We start from the raw sequence: 26,515 nt of genomic DNA, 5'->3' as shown, positions 1-26,515 counted from the left end.
AAGTGGCAGGGACAGGATTAGAACCCATGACCTCTGACTCCCAAGCCCGCACTGTTTCCACTGAGCCTGAGCTGATTGAGTGATTTGATTCATTCATTCATTCATATCTATTGAGCACTTACTGTGTGCAGAGCACTGTACTAAGCGCTTGGGAAGTACAAGTTGGCAACATATAGAGACGGTCCCTACCCAACAGTGGGATCACAGTCTAGAATGCCACTGGTGAGGTGAGGAGAGGGGTGTCAAAGGGTCTAGGAAGGCAAAATCCACTCTTTGGCACCCACTGGGGTCCTTAAGGAATGTCCGCCTCACAGCTGAAGCAAAGACTCAATCAAAGAATTTCCGCCGTCAATGTTACGAGAGCTATGCATCATTTACAACCTCTGGACTTAAGAATTTCCTCTGCCCGGTTCCCCGAAGACTTTCCTCTCCCACCCACCACCCTCCATTCATTCCCCTAACCATTCTACCTCAGGGCTTGTCCTCTCTGTCCCTGGCCAGAAACTTCTGGTTACAACAGGTATTTCTTAACACCCATGTGGCTTTTGTTCTTAATTAGTTCTCCATAAAAATGACCCAGGATCCAGCTCAAAATCTCCCCAGTCGCTCGCTATAAATCCTTTCCAATTAGAGGCAGGGATGTCGGGAAGTGTGTTTATGTGTTTGTGTGTAGGAGGGGCGGGGGGCGGTCACATTTATCACAGATGCTTTTATTTTATGGCTAAATCTTTGGTTTTATAAATTCAGCTGTTCCTATTTCAGCAAGAAGGTGCTGAATTCTTTCTCTACAACTTCTCCTGGCTTAATGAAAAAAGGAGAAGAAAAGGAAGGAAAAGACAAGAGAAGAAAAGAAGGAAAGCATTTGAGAAACAGGAAACAGAATGAGGAATGGTCTGATCAACCTGCCCAGTTCAGAAAGACTGACTCCATGAAGGGCAGGCCAGGAATAAAACCTTTTCCCCTCTCCAAAGAGAGAACCTCGATTCCCAGAGCCTCTTTGACACAAAGAAATCTCTGGAATGCACTTGAAGGGCATTGCCTTTGTACGTGAAAGAGGAATTCAAACCCCATTGGACTGAATACAGGTATGATTTGAATGGTCATCCGCAGGAACAATTATCGTGGCAATTTCAAAAGAACCAACAGTCCAGTTGTGCTCACGGTCTTTCTTAGGCCATTCAATCTGAGTGAATTGACCTCAATGGGAGCTGAGCCCATGGATAAAGGGTCATTTAGTCAGGAAACCCCGCTCTAAATCCACTGGGGGCACAAAACTTACCAGTGCTTAAGGTGCTGGGGAAAAATATATTCCTCTCAACACACCACAGGTGGGCAAATGCGTGATCTTATCACTTTTGGTAACTGAAACCTCACGGCTCGCACTTGCTTTCCAAGCAGATAGTCATTTGTTGCCGAACTGTACTGTCCACACGCTTAGTACAGTGCTCTGCACACAGTAAGGGCTCAATAAATACAACTGAATGAATCTCCAGCCTCCTCCCCTTCCACTTCCCCACGTCGTTCCCTCAGACGGTGATATCAGAATTCACAAAGGCCGGTCCCGGCTCAGATGTGATGGGAGGCCTCAGCAAAACGAGGAGGAGAAGAGGAAGAGGAAAACTGAGTTGCTCATTTCTTTGGCCTTCTCATTTCTATTACTGTCTCCTGCTTAGACAGCATTTGGGGGGATGGGAAAATGCTTCAGAATCACATGCTTGCTTCTCTCTAACCTCGTTCTGCCCCTCACCCCCCAATACACACACAAAAACACACACACACCTCACACACACACACACACACACACACACACACACACAGCATATGTTTGGACAGAGAAGCAGCATGGCCTAACTGATACAGCACAGGCCTGGGAGTAAGAAAGATCTGATTTCTAACCCTGGCTCCACGATTGGCCTGCTGTGTAACTTTGGGCAAGTCACTTCACTTCTCTGGGCCTCCGTGACCTCATCTGTAAAACGGGGATGAAGATCGGGAGCCGGATGTGGAACAGGGACTGTGTCCATCCCGATTTGCTGATATCTCCCCCAGCACTTCCTACAGTGCCTGGCACACAGTAAGCACTTAACACATCCCACAATTATTATTATTATTATTATTGTTTTTGACACTCTCATCAGACCTGATGACAGTAGGAAAGGCTGGAAAGGTAGGAGCATTAAGTCAAGAAAGAGGCAGATGATAATAATGTTATTTATTAAGTGCCCTCTATGGGCCAAGCATTCTGCCAAGTGCTGGGGTAGAGATAAAATAATCTCATCAGTGACGGATCTTATCCCACCCAGGAGGGGGTCAAAGTCTATGGGAGAGAGAGAAGCTATTTTATCCCTATTTTATAGAGGCGGAAACTGAGGCACAGAGTCATTACTTGACTTGTCCAGGGTCAGCAGGCCGGTTGATTCCCAGGATTCTGAAGCATTGTCCACTAGGGCCTGGGGTTCTACAGTAGTGTTTACCCTGACGTTGTGCAGAGGAAAATAAAACAAAAAATGATCTGGAGAATATGATAAACCGGATGGCCTGCTTTTCATTTTGAGTGCAGGTGAGGTTGGGGTGGGACTTTGAGAAGGGAGAGGGTGACTCCCTGGGGGAAAAGATTTGACAGGGCAGGGACTGGATCAAAATGAGGGACTTGCAATGTCCTGACTGTTTAAAGCCTTTGTTATAGGAGTTCTGCCCTCTCCCTCCTCAACCCCATCACCTTCTTACTATATTTCTGAATCCCTCTCCTTTCTCCAGCTAGCTCGTTGGGGAGAATTTATTTCCAAACTGATTCCTGGGTCCCAAGATGAACATAAATCCTGCCAACCTGACTCAAAAACCAATCAATTGATTTTACGACAACCCCAAGCTCTTGGATAGCCACCTCTCTGCCGTTCTTGGCCATGGAGAGAGTCAGTGGTGTGAGCCCCCAGAAACTTTTACCTTCCATTTCCTTTGGAGAAAGCCCAACTCTCCCCCTGCCTCATGCTCCAAGTGATCTCCTCATGAATCAAATTTCAATTTTCAGCACCATCAGCCTTGCCAACTATGAGAAACTTTCCACCCAGCTACATTTGGTCCACATCCACAGTTGTGGACTCAGGAGTTGTATGCTGCTGAGAGGAAATGTAAACTCACTGCCTCCTCTTCTCTCCCTTCCCCAACGTGACAGTGTTGAATGGAAAGTTGGGGGGTGGGATGGAGAACCGGCAGGCTGTTGGCTAGACACAGAGTGAATGGCTAGGCATAAACATCCATCAATCATGGTTTATTTGAAAAATAAATGTCAAATTTTCCCGGTGAATCTTCCCTCCAACATGGTGGTCCCCATCGTGGGGTCACTGATGATCCAGTCAGGGGTCGTGCTAGACTCATGAAATTCCTAAGACTGTCAGCTGGGATTCTGCACTCCATGAGAAAGACAGGCCTCATCAAGGGATCTACTACCCGTCAGCCGGCCCCCCCGGACAAAGCCGACTTCAACTCTTCCAGGATCTCAGGATTGATCACTTACGTGGGGATGGGCCAAATAATAATAATAATAATAATGATGATGGCATTTGTTAAGCGCTTACTATGTGCAAAACACAAAATTCAGGGACAGACAGGAGGGTCCCGCTCTCAATAATCCCCCAGTTCAGACTCTGTGGCCAAGCTACTTGGCCTCAGGGCTACTTGGGGCAAAACCTTATTCATGCCTGCTCCCAGCCCCACACCATTTAGGTACATATCTGTAATTTATTCATGTATATTAACACCTGTCTCCCCCGCTAGACTGTAAGCTCACTGTGGGCAAGGGGTGTGTCTGTTTATTGTTATATTGTACTCTCTGAAGCATTCAGTACAGTGTTCCGCACACAATAAATACGACTGACTGACTGACTGACATATGGACCCCAGGGATACTGGCCTTTTTATCCCTTTTATTCCTTCTTATTTGTTAAGCAATTGACTGTTTTCAACAGCGCTTAATTGTATCCATCCCACAGTCACCCTAGTTGCCCTTGGCCCTTCTTGACTTCCATTAACCTTTGTCTATTTATGTACTTCTCCATCCATCCTTCCTTTGAAATAAATCAACCAATCATATTTATCGAGTGCTTACTGTGTGCAGAGCACTGTACTAAGCACTTGGGAGAGTACACTTTAACAGAATTGGTAGACACATTTCCTGCCCACATTGAGCTTAAAGTCTAGAGTGGGAGACAGACATTAATACAGATAAATAAATTATGGATAGGTGCATAAATACTGTGGGGCTGAGGGAAGGGAGAATTAAGGGAACAAATCCAAGTACAAGAGCAAAGCAAAAAGGAGTGGGAGGAGAAGAAATGAGAGCTTAGTCAGGGAAGGCCTCTTGGAGGAGATGTGCCTTCAGTAAGGCTTTGAAGGTGGGGAGAGTGATGGTCTGTATGATGTGAAGAAGGAGGATGATCCAGTCCAGACACAGGACATGGGTGAGAGGTCAGCAGCGAGATAGATAGGATCGGGGTACAGGGATCAGAGGAGTGAAGTGTGTGGGCTGAGTGTAGTAGAAAAGTAGTGAGTTAATGTTAGAAGGGGCAGGATGATTGTGTGCTTTAAAGCTGATGGTAAGGAGTTCCTGTTTGATATCACAGTTATTACTATTAGAGTATTTTGTGAATGGAATGCCTTGTGTCAGTCAGTCTCCCCAAGAAGACAGCGAGTTCCTTGAAGGGCAGGGACTGTGTGTCTTTCTCAATTGTACTCTCCCAAACAACCTGCTGGCACAGAGCTCTGCACACAGTAGGTGCTCGGGAGATGTGACTGCTTGATGGACGCCCATGCAGCTGCCACCCAGAGCCGGGCCTCCCGGAAGCGTACTGACCCACTAACTGCGGGAGAGAAGCGGCCTCCCGGTCCAACATGATGGATCCTTTCTCCATGCAGGTCCGCAGCTCGAACAAGCTGTGTAGCGAAAGCGTGGCAACATGGGGCTTGCTCCATCGCTCTCCGCCCTGCTCCACCTTCTCCTCGAACTTGATCCACCTGGCGAAGGGAACATCATTGAGAGGGAGGTCAGACACCTGGCCTGCCGCAGACACCCGAGGGAGGCCCAGTGTCCCAGATGGTGGTGCCATGATGGAATAATAATAATGATGATGGTCCTTGGTAAGCGCAGTGCCATGACGGAATAATAATAATCACTACTAATAATAATGATGATGGTTCTTGGTAAGCACTTACTATGTGTCAAGCACTGTTCTCGGTGCTGTGGTAGATACAAGCTAATCAGGTTGGACACAATCCCTGTCCCACAAGGGACTCACAGTCTCAGTCCCCATTTTACAGGCGGGGGAACTGAGGCTCAAAGAAGTGACATGACTTGCCCAAGATCGCACAGTAGAGAAGCGGTGGAGTCGGGATTAGAACCCAGGTCTTCCTTGTTCCCAGGTCCATGCTCCACCCACTAATAATAATAATAATAATATTGGCATTTATTAAGCGCTTACTATGTGCAAAGCACTGTTCTAAGTGCTGGGGAGGTTACAAGGTGATCAGGTTGTCCCATGGGGGGCTCACAGTCTTAATCCCCATTTTACAGATGAGGTAACTGAGGCCCAGAGAAGTTAAGTGACTTGCTCAAAGTCACACAGCTGACAAGTGGTGGAGCCGGGATTTGAACCCATGACCTTTGACTCCAAAGCCCGTGTTCTTTCCACTGAGCCATGCTGCTTCTGTGCTTTGCTGCTTTACTAGGCCACACTGCAACAACAGAGGGAGAGACAATTATCTGGGGATTTCGGATCTGGGGTTCTTGCCCTTTGTGTTTTGAAACTAGGGAACGTAAGGGCAGAGGGAGGCACTCTTTTTGTAGCATTTTTTAAATGGTATTTCTTAAGTGCTTTCTCTGTGCCAAGTAGTGTACTAAATGCTGGGGTAGCTACAAGTTAACCAGATTGAACTTAGTCCATATACCGCGTGGGGCTCACAATCAATCCCACTTTACAGATGAGGTAAATGAGGCACAGAGAAGTGACTTGCCCAAGGTCACGCAACAGACAAGTGACGGAGTCAGGATTAGAACTCACATCCTTCTGGCTTCCAGGCCCTTGCTCTATCCATTATGCCATGCTCACTCTGTGTCAAGCACTGTTCTAAACACCAGGGTAGGTATAATTTAATTAGGTTGGAGATAGCCCCTGCCCTTTTCCCCCTCAAAACAAAAAAACAAAAAACAGGAATTTAATCCCCATTTTATAGATGATGTAACTGAGTCAGTAGAAAGTTAAATGACTTGCCCAGGGTCACACTGCAGGTAAATGGCAGAGCAGGGATTAGAACTCATTGAGATCCTCTGACACCTAGGCCTGTGCTCTTTCCATAGATCATGCTGCTTCATTCATTCATTCATTCAATTGTATTTATTGAGTGCTTACTGTGTGCAGAGCACTGTACTAAGCGCTTGGGAAGTACAAGTTGGCAACATATAGAGACGGTCCCTACCCAACAGCGGGCTCACAGTCTAGAAGGGGGAGACAGACAACAAAACAAAACATATTAACAAAGTAAAATAAATAGAATAGTACATATGTACAAGTAAAATAGAGTAATAAATATGTACAAACATTACAGGTGCTCCTCCCTCTTTCCCCCTAGCCTTTCCGTGAAACCCAGAAAAGGGGAAAGGAAGGGAGTCTTGTTTTTCAGCTTTTTTTTATTCAGGGGCTTAATGATTGAATGCCATTTTCCTGAAAAAACTAAGAGCTCATCACAATCTCTGGACATGAGAACAAAGGTCAGAGAGATCTCTGCATGTGGACTTATTTAAAGATGTAAGAGAAGCAGCATGGCTCAGTGGAAGGAGCACGGGCTTTGGAGCCAGAGGTCATGGGTTCAAATACTGGCTCCGCCACTTGTCAGCTGTGTGACTTTGGGCAAGTCACTTAACTTCTCTGGGCCTCAGTTCCCTCATCTGCAAAAATGGGGATGAAGACTGTGAGCCCCCCGTGGGACAACCTGATCACCTTGTAACCTCCCTAGCACTTAGAACAGTGCTTTGCACATAGTAAGCGCTTAATAAATGCCATCATCATTATTATTATTATGTAAAAACCCTGGTACAAGCAACATTGGCTGCAGGGACCACCCTTAAAGCCAGAGACACACATCCAGATCACCACTGCAGTGACATTCCCACCCTTACACCTGGTAAATTTGCTGTGGGCAGGAAATGTCTTTGCCGATTCTTCTGCATTGTACTCTCCCAAGTGCTTAGAATAGTGTTCTGCACAAAGTGAGCACTTATTAAGTACCACTGATGATGACCAACTATTTAGGGACAGCAAAGGCATCTTCCTTTGCACTCTCTGCCCCCTTTCCATCAACAAATCTCAATTCAGAGGTGCACAGCTTGCTGCCCCATTGAAATGGTCTCCACCAGGCCCTTCCATTCCTGTTGGAGTAGAAGCTCCTTTTGGGCAACTTCATTGTTTTGTTCTTCCTAAGCTCTGGGACAGCGTCCTGCACCCAGTGGGTGCTCAATGAATGCTATAATAACAACTCTAGGCACTTCTGTTAAGAGGTTTACTATGTGCCAAGCGCAGAGGTAGATAGAAGCTTACTGAATTGGACAGAGTCCCCATACCACTTGGGTTCACAGTCCAAGAGGCAAGGTTAGCAGATACAGGATCCCCATTTTACAGATGAGGAATCTGAGGCCCAGAGCAGTGAGGTGACTTACCCAAAGTCACACAGCAAGCAGGTGGCGGTGGCAGCATTGGAACCCTATTCTTACCCACATGAGAGCAGAGGATGAGGCAAAATGTAGCCACGATATCACCCGTGGCCCCTTGCTGCGTGTCCTTAACAGGTCAGTGGGTAGGACAAAGGAGTAAGAGGGAAAAGAGGTTAAACTTTCCATGTTGTGCTGAGCTCCTGTTTTCTCCTTAAATGAAAATAATAATAATAATGTGTGGTATTTGTTAAGGGCTAACTACGTACCAAGCACTGTACTAAGCACTAGGGAAAATACTACATAAGAAAGGTTGGTCTGGGTAACAAATCCCCCAGACAGTAGAAGGTACAAGGCTTCTAGAAAGTTTACTCATGGAGAATTCTCCTGCTGCCTCATTTAGACCTTTCACTGAATGAGCAATATCTCAACTCTTACTTTTATTTATTTATTTATTTATTTATTTTGCTTGTACAGATCTATTCTATTTATTTTATTTTGTTAATATGCTTGGTTTTGTTCTCTGTCTCCCCCTCCTAGACTGTGAGCCCACTGTTGGGTAGGGACTGTCTCTATATGCTGCCAACTTGTACTTTCCAAGCGCTTAGTACAGTGCTCTGCAAACAGTAAGCACTCAATAAATATGATTGATTGATTGACTGATTTTAGGCGCACGGCAATAGATCTGGAGAAGGGAAATTGGGTTTGGATTTTTGCTTAGTCACAACGGCCCAAGGGGAGATTTATTCCAACTTCACCGACAAGTTCCAAACAGAGGGACACGGGCCAGATCAGAGCGGCGGATTCTATATTTTGGAACAGTAAAGTTGGGACCCAAATCACAGAAGTTTGCAAGGTTTTGGAGGGAGTGTGTTTCGGTCATAAATTTGAGGTGTGTCCTCCTTCCAGATTTTCCCATAAAATGTGAGACCTTTCTGACTACTAATTGCTGCAGAATGAATTGGCCTTACCTAGGCAGTATAATTTATTGGGCCATAGACCACATAAAGATATGGGGAAAACTGTACACAATGAAGCTTTGGTTAGAATGGGTTCTTTGTGATTGAGGCACACCACCTGGGGAAGATAAGGACAGAGAGGTGAGTCAATCCATACTGGCCGACCAATCTCTGAACCAAGAATTCATTTTTTTCTAATAGCTTTTGTTAAGCACTTACTCTGTTCCAACCTCTGTCCTAAGCACTGCGGTAGAGACATGATAATCAAGCCAGATAAAGACCCTGACCCACATGGGGCTCACAGTCTAAGTAGGAGGGAGAACAGGCATTGAATCCCCATTTCACAGATGAGGAAATTGAGGAGCACAGGGAACTGAAGTGAGTTGCCCGAGATCACACAGCAGACCAGTGCTGGGCACACAGTAAGCACTCAATAAATATGATTGACTAATAATAATAATATCTGTTAAGCACTTACTATGTGCCAGGCACCGTACTAAGAAGTACTGAGAAGCAGCATGGCTCAGTGGAAAGAGACTGGGCTTTGGAGTCATTGGTCATGGGTTCAAATCTCGGCTCCACCAATTGTCAGCTGTGTGACTTTGGGGAAGTCACTTTACTTCTCTGTGCCTCAGTTCCCTCATCTGTAAAATGGGGATTGACTGTGAGCCCCCCTTGGGACAACCTGATCACCTTGTATCCCCCCCAATGCTTAGAACAGTGCTCTGAACATAGTAAGCACTTAATAAATGCCATCATCATTATTATTATTATTACTAAGTGCTGGGGGGGAATACAAGCAAATCATATTGGACACAATCCCTGTCCCACATGGGACTCAGAGTTTTAATCTCTGCATCAACTCTGCCCTCAAATCTGTACTCATTAAGGAATTGATATTCACCCCACCCTCGACCCCATGGCACTTATGTCCTTATAGGTAATTTATTTTAATGTCTGGCTCCCCTTCTAGACTTTACCATGTTCTATGGGCAGGGAACATGTCTACCAACTCTGTTCTACTGTACTCCCCCAAGTGCTTAGTACAGGGCTCTGTACACAATCAGCACTCAATAAATATGACTGATTCATAGTAATAATAACAATGGTATTTGTAAAGTGCTTACCGTGTTTGAGGCAATGTATTAAGCACTGGGGTGGATACAAGCAAATCGGGTTAGACACAGTCCCTGACCCACCTGAGGTTCACAGTCTCAATCCCCATTTTACAGATGAGGTAACTGAGACACAGAGAAGTGAAGTGACTTGCCCAAGGTCACACAGCAGACAGGTGGTGGAGCTGGGATTAGAACCCAGATCCTGCTGATTTCTAGGCCCATGTTCTATCCACTAAGCCATGCCGCTTCTCCGCTTGCCTCTCTTTTCCAGATCCTTGAGGCTCGGGAGAGCCTGTGGAGGGAAAATCTTGGAAGACGGAGTGCCCAGTGATTAGAACCCGAGTCCCTCTGAGTCCTAAGCCTGTGCTCTATCCACTACGAAGTACAAAGGATATTTATCGAACACCATTTGGGTGCAGTGCACTGTACTAAGTGCAGTGGGCTAAGTACTTAGAGAAGCAGCGTGGCTCAGTGGAAAGAGCACAGGCTTTGAAGTCAGAGGTCATGGGTTCAAACCCTGGCTCCACCAATTGTCAGCTGTGTGACTTTGGGCAAGTCACTTCACTTCTCTGTGCCACAGTTACCTCATCTTTGGTGAGCCCCCTGAGGGACAACCTGATTACCTTGTAACCTCCCCAGTGCCTAGAACAGTGCTATGCACATAGTAAGCACTCAATAAATGCCATTATTATTATTATTATTATTATTATTACTACTAGGAACTTTGAAATCTGGCAGAGTGGAGGGTGAGTGAGGCCTTTCAATTTACCCTCCAACGTGTAAAACTGCAATGAACTGAGATGACTGTTCGAGTTTTTTTTTTTTAAATAGTATTTGTTAAGCACAAACTATGTGCCAGACACTGTACTAAGCCCTGGAGTAGATACGAGCTAATCAGACAGACACAGTCCATGACCCCTCGAGGCTCACAATCTTAATCCCCATTTGACAGATGAGGTAACTGAGGCACAGAGAAGTGAAGTGACTAGCCCAAGGTCACACAGCAGGCATGTGGTGGACCCGGAATTAGAATCCAGGTCCTTCTGACTTCAAGGCCCATGTTCTATCCACTAGACCACGCTGCTTTCCCCAGGGAAACCTCTCAGCATTTTCTGGTACCTGCGAAACTGTTTGGACTTGGAATGATAACTGAATGGGTTGAACCAAAAGATGTCTTTCAAGAAGTGCCCAATTTTGGAGCATTTCAGAAGTTGCCACTCCAGGAGAATTTCACTCTGAAGTCCCATTGGAAATGACTGAATTACGCCAATTTTGAACTGTAGAATTAAATGCCATCAAGGAGAGTTAAGAATTCTACCTGGCAAGTATGCTCCACTTTCCCATAAAGCATATTTTCAACTACATATTTTGGGTAGAGCTCCTTTGGGGAATTAGGGAACGTTCTTCCGATAAGAGAAGCAGGGTGACCTAGTGGATAGAGCACGGGCCTGGGAATCAGAAGTACCTCAGTTATAATAATAATAATAATAATAATAATAATAATAATAATTGTAATGGCATTTATTAAGCACTTACTATGTGCAAAGCACTGTTCTAAGCGCTGGGGAGGTTATAAGGTCATCAGGTTGTCCCACGGGGGAGCTCTCAGTCTTCATCCCCATTTTACAGATGAGGTAACTGAGGCAGAGAGAAGTTAAGTGACTTGCCCAAAGTCACACAGCTGACAGTTGGCGGGGCCGGGATATCTCAGCTCCGTCACTTGTCAGCTGTGTGACCTTGGGCAAGTCACTTCACTTTTCTGGGCCTCAGTTCCCCTAACTGTAAAATGGGAATTAAGACTGTGAGCCCCATGTGGGACTGAAACTGGGTCTAATCTGATTAGCTTGGATCTACCCTAGCCCTTAGTACAGTGCCTGGCACATAGTAACCACTTAACAAATACTATAAGATATATATATAGAGAGAGAGAGATAGATATAGATATATAGATATAGATAGATATGTATATGAAGCATCTGCCTGAATAGGACATGGCATGGAGGCAAGAGATAAGACCCATGTTTCTCGTTTCCTCCTCAGCCTGGGGTTTGTTAAAAATGTAACCTCCACCGTGAGGTAGAACTGAGGTTAAAGGCTACATTTTCCATCAGGCTTGAGCTTTGCACTGGCATGTCCTTGCCCCTTACATAACAAGACCTTTACCATGTTCTGCTTGCTAATTATGGTAATGCTTCCCATACACCCTAGAAGTCGATGGTGAGTTTGCAGTTCAGACAAGTGTAGTTTGTAAGGAGAATTCATGAGTTTGCAGTTTAGCCCAGAGAAAAACACAGAGAAATCTCCACCTAACATAATTATGTATGTAGCTAATCCTGTGCATCACCATGTATTTTCCATCGCTCACACACCCCTTCCTTCAGAGGGACACATCAATTGGTATAAGGTAGATATTATCTCCTATCTATCCCAGCCCTTAGGACAGTGCCTGGCTTATCATCAATCGTATTTATTGAGCGCTTACTGTGTGCAGAGCACTGTACTAAGCGTTTGGGAAGTACAAATTGGCAACATATAGAGACAGTCCCTACTCAACAGTGGGCTCACAGTCTAAAAGGGCTCAAAGTCTAAAAGCCCTATGTGGGACAGGGACTGTGTCCAACCTGATTACCTTGTATCTACCCCTGGCACATAGTAAGCACTTAACAAATACCATTAAAAACAACAACAAATTGGCTTTGGAATAACCAGCCACAACCTCCTTACCCATGTCGAGTACTCTCTCAAGTGTTTAGTCCAATGCTCTGCAAACAGTAAGCGCTCAACAAATATGATTGATTGCTTAAAGGAGTTTAGCACCGCGTGGTTGCCACGGGCTAGTTAAACTGTGAGCACTTAAATGCATGTGGGTGGAGAAAAGTAACATAATAATCATAATGATGGCATTTATTAAGCGCTTACTATGTGCAAAGCACTGTTCTAAGTGCTGGAACATGTTATTGGGTAGGGATTGTCTTTTTGTTGCCAAATTGTACTTTTTAAGCACTTAGTACAGTGCTCAGCACACTGTAAGTGCTCAACAAATATGATAGAATGAATGTGATGACAGCCATGCACAGTGCTGAGCCCCTGGGACACATTACAGGTAATCCCGGAATAAAGATTTACCTCCTCCTCATTGTCCCCTCCCCAAATTGGGCAGCACATAGACCATGTGGGTTAAATGCAGGCATGGCAGAGAAACAGTGTGCAAGGCTGGGAGGCTTCACGTGAGTGCAGCAGTGGAAAGGGGAAGGGGAAAGGAAAGGTGAGACAGATAGCCAGGAAGGCTCCATGGAGCAGGAAGCCCTACTCCCTATGCTCAGGACTGAGGCTCATTTGGGGTCTCTGACTCTGTCTTATTAAGTAAATACGGAAACAGAGGCACAGAAGTGAAGTGACTTGTCCAAGGTCATAAAGCAGGCAAGGGGTGGAGCTGGGATTAGAACCCAGGCCCGCGCTCTTTCCACTCGGCCATGCTGTCATCCATCAAAATGGAAATTACCACGTGCACAGCTGGTGCAGGACTGCTGTGAGCTATTGAATTGTATGCTCTAGAATCAGCCACTTGGGCACCGTTAAGAGTGGGAAGGGCTGGGGGTGCAGTTTTTGCCGGCTGGTGGATCATTTAGCCTTTCTGTAAGGCTGAGGCTGCTGGAATATATACCTTTGATAAGTTTAATACCAACTGACAGACAGACCAGAGACCCCACCCAGGATTTAACAAAGGCACTTGTCTTCCCTTCAGAGGCAAGTGAAAATCCACCAGAAATTGCAAAGACTGGAAACAAAGAGGTCACAAGGGAATACAATGGACCGATTTGGACAAAAACACCCATTTAAGCCAAAGTCAGCACCCAAATAACAATAATAATGATGGTATTTATTAAGCCCTTATTATGTGTCAGGTACTGTACTAAGTGCTGGAAGGCATTTGAAGTCCTGCATCCCTTTATCCCTAAGCTCAAGAGAAACTTGGGAAGGTGGGGAGGGATAGTGGTAGCAGGGGAAAGGCAGCTTAGCCTAGGGGCTGGAAGTCAGAGGACTTGGATTCTAACCCTGGCTCCACCACTTGCCTGCTGGGTGACCTTGGACAGATCACTTCACTTCTCCGTGCCTCAGTTCCCTCATCTGGATAATGGGGATTAAGACTGTGGCCCCCCAAGTGGGACGTGGATTGTGTCCGATCTTATTAGCTTCTATCTATCCCAGCCCTTAATATTATTATTATTATGGCATTTGTGAAGTCCTTAACCACGTGCCAGGCACCGTACTGAGCGCTGGGATGGATACAAGCAAATCGGGTTGGGCACAGTCCTTGTCCCAGGTGGGGCTTCTAGTCTCAATCCCCCTTTTACAGATGAACCCATGACCTTCTGATTCCCAGGCCCTTGTTCTATGGGCTATGCATGCCTGGCACATAGTAAGTGCTTAGCAAACACCATAAAATAAAGTAAAAATTAAAAAATGCATAGACAAACACCCATTTAAACCCAAGTCAGCACTCCAAGCCAAAAGCATAGAATTCCAAGCCTACGAAGCCCTGAACGTCTTTATCTCTGAGCCCAGAGGAAACTTGGGGTTGTGGAAGGGGAACAGGAGGCAAGGCTTGTTGTGATTTGAGGGAGAATGAGAGTTGTGTCTGTAGGGTTTTCACCAGAGGGACAGCCTCCACAGGGAAAATCCCGAAGTTGTGCTCACTTTATTAATCAATCAGTCAATGGTACTTATAGAGAAGCGATGGAGCCTAGGGTGTAGAGCATGGGCCTTGGAGACAGAAGGTCATGGGTTCTAATTCTGGCTCTGCCGCTTGTATGACCTCGGGTGAGTCGCTTCACTTCACTTCTCTGTGCCTCAGTGCCCAAATCTGTAAAATGGGGAGTGAGACTGTGAGCCCCAGGTAGGAAAGGGACTACGTCCAACCCAATTTGCTTGTATCCACCCCAGCCTTTAGTACAGTGCCTGGCACATATTAAGCACTTAACAAATACCATCACTATTTTTATTGAGTGCTATATGCAGAGCACTGTCCTATGCACTTGGGAGAGTACAAAATAACAATATAACAGACATATTCCCTGCCCCCGGTGAGCTTACAGTCTAGAACAAAACATAAGTAATTCTTTCCTGGCTAAATCCTGGGCCCAGGGTCTTGGTATCCTCAGAATCTGGAGTGCTGTTTTTTGTTTCGCTGGTGAGCTAAGCCAAATTTGCTGAGTTCTGCACATCCTCTGGACCACATGCTTAATATATTTCCACATTTTGTGGTGCAGAAAATAAGTAGCTTTATACACCAATCTGAAAAAAGGCCTGTTACTGTGTAGGTCACTGCCTATGATTGGCTGGGAGACACTCCCGGGTGGTGATTGGCTGCTGGAGTAGGAGATGAGAGTAGTAAGCATTTTCCTTGTTGCTGACCTCCCTGCCTTCTCTCTCTCCCACTTTAGTTATACTTCACTCTGCTGTCTAGAGCATTTTTCTCAAAAAAACCCCAAAACAAAAGGTTCATTTCATGTTTTCCCACTCCTCAAGAACCTCCAGTGTTTGCCCACCCACCTCTGCATCAAACAGAAACTCCTCACCATCAATCACCTTGCCCCCACTTACCTTATCTCCCTTATTTCTTACTACAACCCAGCCTGAAAACTTCACTCCCCTAATGCCAACGTACTCACTGTACCTCCATCTCATCCGTCTCGCTGCCGACCCCTCTCCCACATCCTGCCTCTGACCTGGGACGCCCTCCCACTTAATATCCAACCTCACTCTTCCCACCTTCAAAGTCCCCTCCAAGAGGCCTTCCCAAACTAAGCCCTCATTTCCTTGTACTCAGATTTGCATGCTTTAATCACCCCCTCCCTCAAACCCACAGCGCTTTAGTGTGTATCTTGTAATTTACTTATTTATGTTGATGTATGTCTCCCCTTCTAGACTATAAGCTCACTATGGGCAAGAAACGTGTCTACCAACTCCATTATATTGTACTTTCCGAGGAGAGGAGTCTTTAGAAGGAAATGAAAACCTCACGCCCATTTGGATATGGGCATCAAGAAGAGGAGTTATCAAAGCCAAAGAAAGGATAGAAACAGCATCCATGGATTGATTGATTGATTGATGGACTACCATGCCCACCTTGTAGGGGAACACCCCGGACTCACGTCCCAGAGATGGATTCCTGTTGGCCTGGCTCCCCATTTCCTTGCTTTGCTCTCTGCTGACTGCTGAGCCACTGAAAAATCCTTTCAGAGGTCCAGGGATCCTTCAATCAATACCAAGAGAAGCGGGAAGGCCTTGGGAATACAGTATGAGCCCGGGAGTCAGAATGACCTGGTTTCCAATCCTGGCTCTGCCACTTGTTTGGCTGTGTAACCCTGGGTAAGTCACTACACTTCTCTGTGGCTCAGTGTGTAGGTCAACTGGGGAGATTGTGAGCCCCATATGGGACAGGGACTGTGTCCAATTTGATTAGCTTGGATCTACTCCAGAATATAGTAAAGCACCTGACACATAGTAAGTGCTTAAAAATACCATAAAAAAGTGGGTGCACAACAGTAATAATTGTGATATTTGTTAAGTGCTGACTATGTGCTAAGAACTGTATTAAGCTCTGGAGTAAATACAATAATAATAAGGCCCCAGATGGCTCTGTGCTAAGCATTGTATCAAGCAATGTACCTAGACGTTAATCAGATCCCACAGGGGGTTCACAATCTAAGTAGGAGGAAAAAATGGTATTGAATTTCCATTGGCAGATGAGGGGACTGGGGCACAGAGAGCTTGTGACTTGCCCAAGGTCACACAGCAGACAGGTTCCTAGGCCCGTGTTCTTTCTGCGAGGCCATGCTTCTCTATGAGTGCCAGGTCACTTTGCTGGCCCATAGATTAATCTAATGGGCTGATGTTGCGATAATCTCATTTGACCAGTCCAAATCACTCCCCAACCACCCACAGTTGCAGCAGCCTGGATGTCCTAGGATTCTGAATGGATGCTCAGCCCTTGGGAGTTTGCGAAAAGCTCCTTGGGCCCAACTTTTCCTCCATATCTTTCTCTTTAGGAAGGTGGACATGATGAGGAATGCTGTCTCTGAGAAGAGGTTTTTTTAATCCACAAAGAGCTTCAGAGCTGGAGAATTTAGGAGACTAAAGTACCCCTTAACAGCATAGCAGTAGTAGCAATAGTCATCTCATTCATTAAGTGCTTAGTGCTTAATGTGTGTACGTGTGTGTGTGTGTGTGTGTGTGTGTGTGTGTGTGTGTGTGTGTGTGTTACAGAGCACTTTGCTAAATTCTGGGAAAGAATACATGGGTGTGAATTAGACATTGTCCTGGCTCTTAAAGGATCACAACTCAAGTGGGATTCGGGAACTGGCAATAGACGCATAAGGAGAAATGAAACAATAAAAAAAAGAAAAAGAAAAAGAATCAAAGACAAGGACAAGTATCATGGCCCAGTGGAAAGAGCCTGGGAGCCAGAGGACCTGGGTTCTAATCCTAGCTCCACCACTGGTCTGCTTGTGACCTTAGGCAAGTCACAACCTCTCTGTGCTCCAGTCCCCTCAACTGCCAATGGGAATTCAATACCTTTTTTCCCTCCTACTTAGATTGTGAACCCCCTGTGGGATCTGATTAACTTCTAGGTGCATTGCTGGGTATGGTGCTTAGCACAAAGTAAGTGCTCAACAACTACCATAATTATTATTAAGTAGAGAAAATGAAAGAAAATCTTAGGGTGCTCTGGTGAGATTCGGGCTCCTTATGCCTCCAGTATCGAAGGGGGAACATTGGCTGATCTTGGACATAGACACTCGCCTCTGGCTCTTTTCTTAGTCTTTATTTCCCCCCAAGATGGGACGGAACCAGGTCCTTGGGCCTTTCCAATTGCTCGAGCACTGATCCATCCAGGTCAAACTGGGGCATTCCCCAAAAAGCAGTCACATCATGACCTAATGTAGTCTTCTTTTAGCAGGACTAGATCTCTCCGAAACCCAAGTGAAAAAACTCAGCATCTTTTCCCCGCCTCCAACCGAGCCAGGTACCCTCCAGCCCCTCAGTACTGAGTGAATCAAATGAGCTGGAATTGCATTGACTATTAATTGAATTGGAGAGCCTGCCTGCAGAGAAGCCAGCCCTCCAGCTCACAGACCTTTTTTGTGCAAGCTTTTTGTGGCAAGGCATCAGACATTTGGAACTGGTTGGAGTCTAGACATTTAGCAAAAACGCTGTCATTATCGAAGACTTGTGGACCCCATATTAAAAGAGTGGGGCATTTTAGTAGAAACTCGCTGTCAAAAAGATGTAAAGCAATTACTCCTCTAATAGCGTGGGGAAATAGGGGTCTTTCCTCGGAGGGTCAGTCACTTCACACTCTTCCAGAGCTGTTCAGAGTCAGCCACAGACTGAGGCTTTCGGTTGTCAATGGCTTGTTGAATAACCTTTAGACCGGAATTCTGTTGCAAGCATGTCCCCAACTCTTTGGGTAACCTGACACCCACCTTTCAACCTCTCTACTTCTCATCCAGCTGCAAATCCAGGGAATGCAAGGCAGAACCCAGTCCTCCCCTCCTTCAAAGCCCTCTTACCTCACCTCTTCCTCCTCCTCCTCCAAAAACCTTTCCCTCGACTACCCCTAACACACCGACTTTTATCGGTCTAACTGCCACCTCTAGCGCTCACGTATTTATTTATTCCCATCTCTAGTCTGTAAGGTCACTGTGAGCAGGGAAAATTTCTACTAACCCTGTTGTATTGTACTCTCCAAAGTGCTTAGTCCAGTCCTCCGCACACACTAAACTCTCTGTGAACACCACTGAATGATTGAGTGATTGATCTTCAGAACCTCCAGTGGTTGCCCACCTACCTTGGCAGATACTCCTTACTGTCGGCTTTAAATCAATCGGTAATATTTATAGACTGCTTACTATGTGCAGAGCACTATACTAAGCACTTGGGAGAGTACCATACAAAAGAATTAGCAGATAAGTTCCCAGCTCATAAGGGGCTTTCAGTCCTCAATCAGCTTTCCTCCTCCTATCTACCCCATCCTACCTATGTAGGACCTATCTCTGCAAGTAGCACAGTGCTTGGCACAGAATCAGCACTTAAAAAGTATTGTTATTGTACTGTACTTTCCCAAGTTCTTAGTACAGTGATCTGCAGAGTGAGAGCTCAAGGAATACCACTGACTGATTGAATTATTATTATTATGATATTACTGTGATTGTAATGATTTATAAAAATAAACTTCAGCAACTGAAACTACAGAATGCAGAGGACCTAGGCAGGGCAGAGGAAAGAGACCGAAACCTCGGGACACTTAGGAAATCCAAAAGAGGAAAGAGCAAAAAGAGAAAAATCAATGAACTAAAAATGAAAGCATTAAAGGCCCAAAATAGCATTTTTCCAAACCGCTTACCAAATGCTGAAGAGCAGAAAAATTGAAGCAAATGAAGAAATGGTATGGATCAATCAGGAAATCTGAAAGAAGATCCAACTAAGGAATCGATAAATTGCAGGTAGGGGAAGAAACAATCAACTGGGACAAACCCAAAGTGGGCACGGCCCCTTCCACTGGCAAAAGAAGAATGGAAATGTGAAAGTGAAAAATGAAAAAAATATATATTCTCTGTGATTTTCCTTCTGTCTCTAGATGTTCAAATGGCTGGGAGACTAAAGTGAAGAGTTTTAAACCCAGGTGCAAACCCACCTTGAAGATTGATCCCAGACAAGGAAGGCTCAAGGAGGAAAGAAAAATAATCCGGAACAGATGGGTTACTGTCAGTTACTCCAGAGATGAAGTCTGAGGGAGAATCAATCTGACCACTGAAATTCTGCAAGACCTGGTCACTGTCCCTTACTGGAAAGAAACTAGAATGCAAAATATGAGAGCTCAACAATCAATGCTGCTGTGAGTTGGAAGGATGAGGGTGATGAAGATAAAATGCTGATGACAATAAAGACGACGAGCTGGCTGGGCCAATCTCTGAATCAATCACATTTAATGGCTATTTACTGTGCTTGGACCACTATACCAAGTGCTTGGAAGTCGGTAGGCCTGAACCAAGCCCGCAAGGATCTTAAAATCTAGTAGGGGAAATAAATGTTTAAATAAATTGCAGATAGGAGAAGAAACAGAGTCTAAAGATAGGGACATAAGTGCTTTGCGGGGAGGAGATGGGGGTTTAGCGGATGAGGACTCAAGGTGATGCAGTGGTAAGAGGGAAAGTGTGGGGAGATGAGAGATTAATCAGAGAAGGCCTCCTGGAGGAGATGGAACTTCAAATGGGCTATGAAGACGGGGAGCATAGAGGTCTTCCAGATGTGAAAGTAGGGGTGCCTTCAGTGAGAACAATATTTCTTGACATCACTCTGTTGTTTGCCGGCCTGTCATGACGTGGGCCCCCTTCGGACTCTAGAGAAAAGTGGTTTATCTCTGAATAAGAGGGTGAGGGGAGCCAAGAATCCTGGGTCCTCTCCCCTACACCAACCTCGACTTAGTGTGTGAAGCGGGGAGAGGGGCAAGTCAGCTGCAAACTGTTAACTTTCTTCTCCCTCTCTTCAAAACAGGAATAACCTCTCACTGGCTCTGGAGCAGAAGTGGCTGTTTGGAACATGCTGTTTATGACATACTGTGAGTCCTTAGGCTAACAAAATTACAGAAAAAGGAGTCATCACCATTACAGCCATCAATAAGGAAACCAGCAGTCTCCAGGCGAAGCTTATCCAGTCCACGGGAAGTGGAATAACGATCCTCATTGTCCAAGTTACAATCTACCCTCTACCTAATATCTGGATCTCGATCTCGTCTATTCTGCCGCCAACCCCCTGTCCGGATCCTCCCTTTGACTTGGAATACCCTCCCCCTTCATATCCAACAGTCCACAACTCTCCCACCTTCAAAAATCCTCCTAATGATCAAACTTCTTCTCCCAAGAGGCCCTCCCCAACCAAGTGCTCATTTCTGCTACCAGCCCTGCTCTCTATGTTACCTTCTGCATTTGGCTGTGAACGCCATCATCATCATCAATCGTATTTATTGAGTGCTTACTGTGTGCAGAGCAGTGTACTAAGCGCTTGGGAAGTACAAGTTGGCAACATATAGAGACAGTCCCTACCCAACAGTGGACTCACAGTCTAAAAGGGGGAGACAGAGAACAAAACCAAACGTATTAACAAAAAAAACGCCATAAGCTCTGATACTCACCCCAACCCCACAACACTTATATAAATATCCTTTACCCTGTCATCTCCCTTATATGTAATTTATTTTCATGTCTCTCCCTCTCGCATCTCCCTTATCTGTCAATCATATGTACTGAACGCTTACTGTGTGCAGAGCACTGTACTAAGCACTTAGCAGACTACAATATAACAATATAACAAACACATTCCCTGCCCTCAATAAGCATACAGTCTAGTCTCGCTTGAACTTGGATTTGTATCCTTCATTCACCCCACCCTCAGCCCCACAGCATTTATGGACCTATGTGTAATTTCTTTACTTATATTAATGTCTCTCTCCCCATCTAAATTGTAAGCTCCTTGTGGGCAGGGAATGTGTCTACCAATCCTATTATTCTGTACACTGCTCTGCTGGAATTTTACAGCAGGGCTCAACTGGAGCAGCATTTCCCAAGAACCCAGTGAAGGACCTTGATCTTTTCTTGGGGTGGAAACAGAGGCAGAGGGGCTGGGAAAACAACAGTGGTCAGCATCCCCAGATGGGGACAACCTCACATCTTCTTCTCACTGTACCCCAATCTCATCTATCTCACCGCCAACCTCTCACTCAAGTCCTGCCTCTGGCCTGGAATTCCCACCCTCCTCATGTCCTACGGATAATTGCTCTCCTCCCCTTCAAAGCATTGTTGAAGGCCCATCTTCTCCAAGAGGTCTTCCCTGACTAAGCCCTCCTTTCCTCTTCTCCCGCTCCCTTCTGTGTCACCCTGACTTGCTGCCTTTATTCATCCCCACTCCCAACCCCACAGCGCTTACATACATATCCGTAATTTATTTATTTACATTAACACCTGTCTCCCCACTCTAGACTCTAAGTTCGTTGTGGGCAGGGAATGTGTCTTTTTATTGTTATATTGTACTCTCCCAAGCAATTTGTACAGTGCTCTGCATACAGTAAGTGCTAAATAAATACAACTGAATGAATGAATAAATTTATTTATCTTTGACCATCAGTGTGTTGAGTAGAAGCTACTTTCATTCCATTCAAATAACCAGACAAAAAAATTCCCTAAGATCAATGGATGCTTCTCACATCCAGAGAAGCAATCTGGCCTAGAGACAGAAGCCCAGGACTGGGAACTGATCTGAGTTCTAATCCTGACTCCACCACTTTCCTGCTATGTGAACTTGGGGATGTAATTTAACTTCTCTGGGCCTCAGTTTCCTCTTCTGTAAAATGGCAATTCATCAATACCTGCTCTCCTTCTCCCTAAGACTGTAGAGGGGTTGTGAGTGATCTAATTATCTTGGTGCTTGGCACATAGTGTTTAACAGAAATCACTATCATTATTATTATTTTTATTACCAGAGAAGCAGCGTGGCTCAATAGAAGGAGCCTGGGCTTTGGAGTCAGAGTTCATGGGTTCAAATCCCGGCTTCGCCAATTGTCAGCTGTGTGACTTTGGGCAAGTCACTTAACTTCTCTGTGCCTCAGTTCCCTCATCTGTAAAATGGGGATTAAGACTGTGAGCCCCATGTGCAACAACCCGATCACCTTGTAACCTCCCCAGCGCTTAGAACAGTGCTTTGCACATAGTAAGTGCTTATTAAATGCCATTATTACTATTATTATTATTATTAATTACCATCTGCAATGGGAAAAATAAGGTGTTTCACATTGACAGCAGTGAGAAGCAGCATCGTGGAAAGAGCACAGTCCTGGGAGTCAGAGGACCTGGGTTCTAATCCTACTTCATCAATTTCTCCACCATGGGCAAGTCGCTTAACTTCTCTGTGCCTCAGTTTCCTCAGCAGTACAATGGGGATTCAATACTCGTTCTCCTTCTGATTTAGACCGTGAGCTCCATGTGGGACAGGGACTGTGTACAACCTGATTAACTTGAATCTATGCCGGCATTTAGAACAGTGCTTGAAATGCAATAAGCACTTAACAAATATGAAAAAAGAGTAACCTCTTAGACCCTAAACTCCATGTGGGAGAGGGACTGTGGCCTATCTGATTATCTTGTATCTACCCCAGTGGCTAGTACCTTGCTGGACACGCAGTTAGTTCTTAACCCATAGCACAATTACTATTATAACACAAGAAGCAGCATGGCCTAATGGATAGAGCATGGGCCTAGGAGTCAGAGGATGTGGGTTCTAATCCTGCTCTGCCCCATCTCCGCTGTGCAACCTTGGGCAAGTCACTTCACATCTCTGGGCCTCAGTTACCTCATCTTTAAAATGGGGATTAAGACTGTGTGCCCCACGTGGAACAGGGACTGTGTCCAACTGATTACCTTGTATCTACCTCAGCGCTTAGAACAGTGCTTGGCACATAGTGTCCTATCTATGAGAAGCCTATGACAAGCAGCATGGCTCAGTGGAAAGAGCCCGGGCTTTGGAGTCAGAGGACATGGGTTCTAATCCAGGCTCCACCACCTGTCTGTTGTGTGGCCTTGGGCAAGCCACTTCACTTTTCTGGGCCTCAGTTACCTCATTTGGAAAATGGGGATTAAGACTGTGAGCCCCACGAGGGACAACCTGATTACCTTGTATCTACCCCAACACTTAGAACAATGCTGGGCATATAGTAAGCGCTTATATACCACAATTACTACTACTACGGGAGAGAAAGAGGCTCTAGAAGGGTCACCTACTCATCACCTTCCCATCTGTCCCCCTCCACTTGGGTCTTGGTGACCACGCCCCCCAGTCCTTAGGGCTCACCTGGCTGTTTCCTTCCACTCCATCTCCTGCCCGTCCACGGCCAACAGTTCGTCCAGTTCGGTGAAGAGCTGGGGCGGAGTGGGGCTGTCATCTTCCTCGCCCAAGATGAAGCGGATACGTTCAGCCGCGGGAGAGACTGCGGAGGGGAAAATACTGCGGTGAACAGTGAAGGGGGCCCCCGGCGGCCTAGAAGGTCTCTCTTCCCCCTTTTCCCCCAGCTTGTCGGGCTTTCCTTCCTGGCTTCTACTGGACATCTTCACTCCCCTCTTCCTCGCTACTCCCTAAACCTTTCTTCTTTCACTTCCTCTCCTACTTACTGTACTCTTCAAGCTGCTACCTGAGATTAGAGGAAAAGGAAAGAAAAATCGAAGCCCTCCTAGTTGTGGGGCTACATCCCAACAGTCCACCAGCACTGGGTGCGAGAAGGGTGCCCAGCTTCCAACCAATATGTTCTATGTGGTATGTGAACGGAGACCTTTAGCCCCTAGTCAGCTGAGTTTCACCAACACACCCACCCTCTACCCCGATCCCTTCTTCATTTGTTGGGTTTTTTTTTGTAATTCTTCGATCCGAGCAAGGTTTGAGCCAATCTCCTCAGCAGACGTAGGTGGGAGGGGCGGAATGGGATCCGTCTCAGAAAATTTCCTCCTCCCTCTTTCCTGGGCCCGAGACCCCTGCTCCCGCTGGCTGGTGGCTGCCCACAACTGGCTAGCACACGGTTGAGAAAAGAATATTTAACAAAAGCCGGCCCCTTCTTTAAAGGAAGGCAGTGCCCCAAAATGTTTAGTCAGGCCTCATTGCACTTGGAAAACAAGCCCAAGTAAAATATTGTACACCTGAGTCAAAGAAAACCCATTTCCCACCATGCTCGAGGACATAATTGAATGCCCAACTTGCTCCTTTTGACCCCCTTCCCCTGGAAATCGTGTAATGAAAAATTAACTGAAATTCTCCTTGGGTCCCAGGGCTGAGGTGAAAATTTGTGCTTATAGAAGGCCGGGATGGTCTGACAAATATTTCCGCGGACTGGCCAATGCCCTTTCAGTCCACCAAGGCAAAACTTAGCCTGCTGGTGGGAATATAGTTTGTGCGATAATGCAGAAACAAACACCCTCAATCTGAAAATCCAGCCTGAAACGTCAGCTGTCCACTTTCTTTGCTCTCCGAAATAATCAAACTTCTGGGAATTTTGGAGGAGACCCTGGAGTAGATAAATTGTACTTCTTCTAAAATAGTTGGGAAGATTTGAGGTTTCAAGAAAATAATAAGCACAACCCTGTCACTTTTGATTAGGCATCTAGGAGTTCTGAGGAAAGAAATCCTCAGTTTCCTTAAGACTCATTTCCGACCTTTGGGGCCCTTGAGGACTTGAAGAAAAACATTCACAAGTTCATCCTCTACTGTGGATGGTCTCCTGAACAGATCCTGAAAGTCTGTCCAGTCAGCTTTTTTTAGCAGGAAGGACTGTGGGTTTCTTGAAAAGCCAACCTTGACTGTTTTCTCCCTAACTTCCCCAGAGTGAGGGCACTGCTTCTCTTCACCCCTTCAGGCAAGAGCCACAGGGAGCCCAACTTCCTCCTCACATTTGGTACAAGTTTGAACAATTTTCACAAAGGCCTTTTGGTGTCTGGAAGCCCTCAGCCTCTGGACTTTGATGTCTTCACTTCTTTAAATGAGGCTCGCTGCTTCTGGGGAATCTTTGACAATAGCATAACTGGAAGCTCACGGCATTACCATACACCAGCCTTGAAGAATCCACTTTCTTGGACAAATGGAACTTTAGAATCTTAACCGGCTCACTGGCATCTCTAATAAATTCCCTGCCTTTGCTCATCTTCTCATCTCCATTCTCTCAGGCACCAGGTAGAAGCCAGAATCCATGAAAATGGCCACTTTTTCAGAATGCCATGTCAGGCACAGACATCTTCTATACATATTCATTCTTTTCTCTCTCTCTTTCTCTCTCGCCATATGTACTTAGACTGTGAGCCCCCTGTGGAATAGGGACTGTGTCCAACCTGATTTACTTGTATTTACCCCAGCTCTTAGAACAGTACTCGATGCATAGTAAGTACTTAACAAATACGATAATTTAGATGTGGTATTTGGAGAGAGAGGAAAAAGGGACACCTTCCTCCTTCTCAACATTCGTTTCACCCTGCCCACCCCCACGGCATGAAATAATAATAATAATAATCTGGGATCCAATCGGCTCCTGGAACGCAGCCAAATTGCTCCAATTAAATTTTTACAAACTGGCCCTACCCTGCCTGCCAGGAGAATCCCCATGAAGAGACAACCTCGAAGTCATTCTGGGTTGGAATAGAAAGTGGAAGTGGAGGTGAAGAAGAGGAGGAAGAGGAAAGGAGGGGAAAATGATGTCTGTCACCTTTAGACAAGACAATTTAATGATTGTTGATCATAATGACTGCAATGATGATGATGATGATGATTTCCCCAGGGAGAGGAGGAGGGAATGGGTGGATGCTGCAGCATGAAAAATATGGGTTAGCTATAAGAAATCTTTTCCTAAAGGTGAAGAGTTCTAACCAGGGGAATAAATGACAAAGGGAGGTCATAAAGTGTCCTTCTAAAAGAGGTGTGAACCCCTCCCATCTAAATGTTCTAGATAGTGTCCGGTTCCTTTGACCTTCAAGATTCTAGAATTCTGCTTTTCTGCAACTTTCTTAATTTCTTTTTAACTAAATAATGATCTTTCTATCTGCACAAGATTGGAGAATTTCGCTAAAATATCAAAACTCCCATTCAGCACTATCAGTAAACATCAAAGTTAAACAGTGTACATTACTCAGAGACTGATGTGGTTAGAGATGTGA

The 26,515-nt window shown here is 45.5% G+C and overlaps 1 protein-coding gene across 3 annotated transcripts in view; it reads right to left on the bottom strand.

The window, feature by feature from the left end:
* The window catches only part of SLC4A4 (solute carrier family 4 member 4), a 355,442-nt gene that overhangs the window by 163,847 nt on the left and 165,080 nt on the right, over positions 1 to 26,515 (bottom strand). For all 3 annotated transcript variants that reach the window (XM_038758874.1, XM_038758873.1, XM_038758875.1), the window contains exons 4-5: positions 23,679 to 23,814; positions 4,850 to 5,010 (exon numbers count right to left, since the gene is read on the bottom strand). In XM_038758874.1, the coding sequence (XP_038614802.1) occupies positions 4,850 to 5,010; positions 23,679 to 23,814 (297 nt within the window). The remainder of the gene's footprint in view (positions 1 to 4,849; positions 5,011 to 23,678; positions 23,815 to 26,515) is intronic.

Source organism: Tachyglossus aculeatus, chromosome 17 (genome assembly GCF_015852505.1).
Source record: "Tachyglossus aculeatus isolate mTacAcu1 chromosome 17, mTacAcu1.pri, whole genome shotgun sequence".
In the NCBI taxonomy this organism is placed as follows: domain Eukaryota; kingdom Metazoa; phylum Chordata; class Mammalia; order Monotremata; family Tachyglossidae; genus Tachyglossus; species Tachyglossus aculeatus.
Note: the sequence above shows the minus strand (reverse complement) of the source record. Positions and strands in the feature narration are given on the sequence as shown.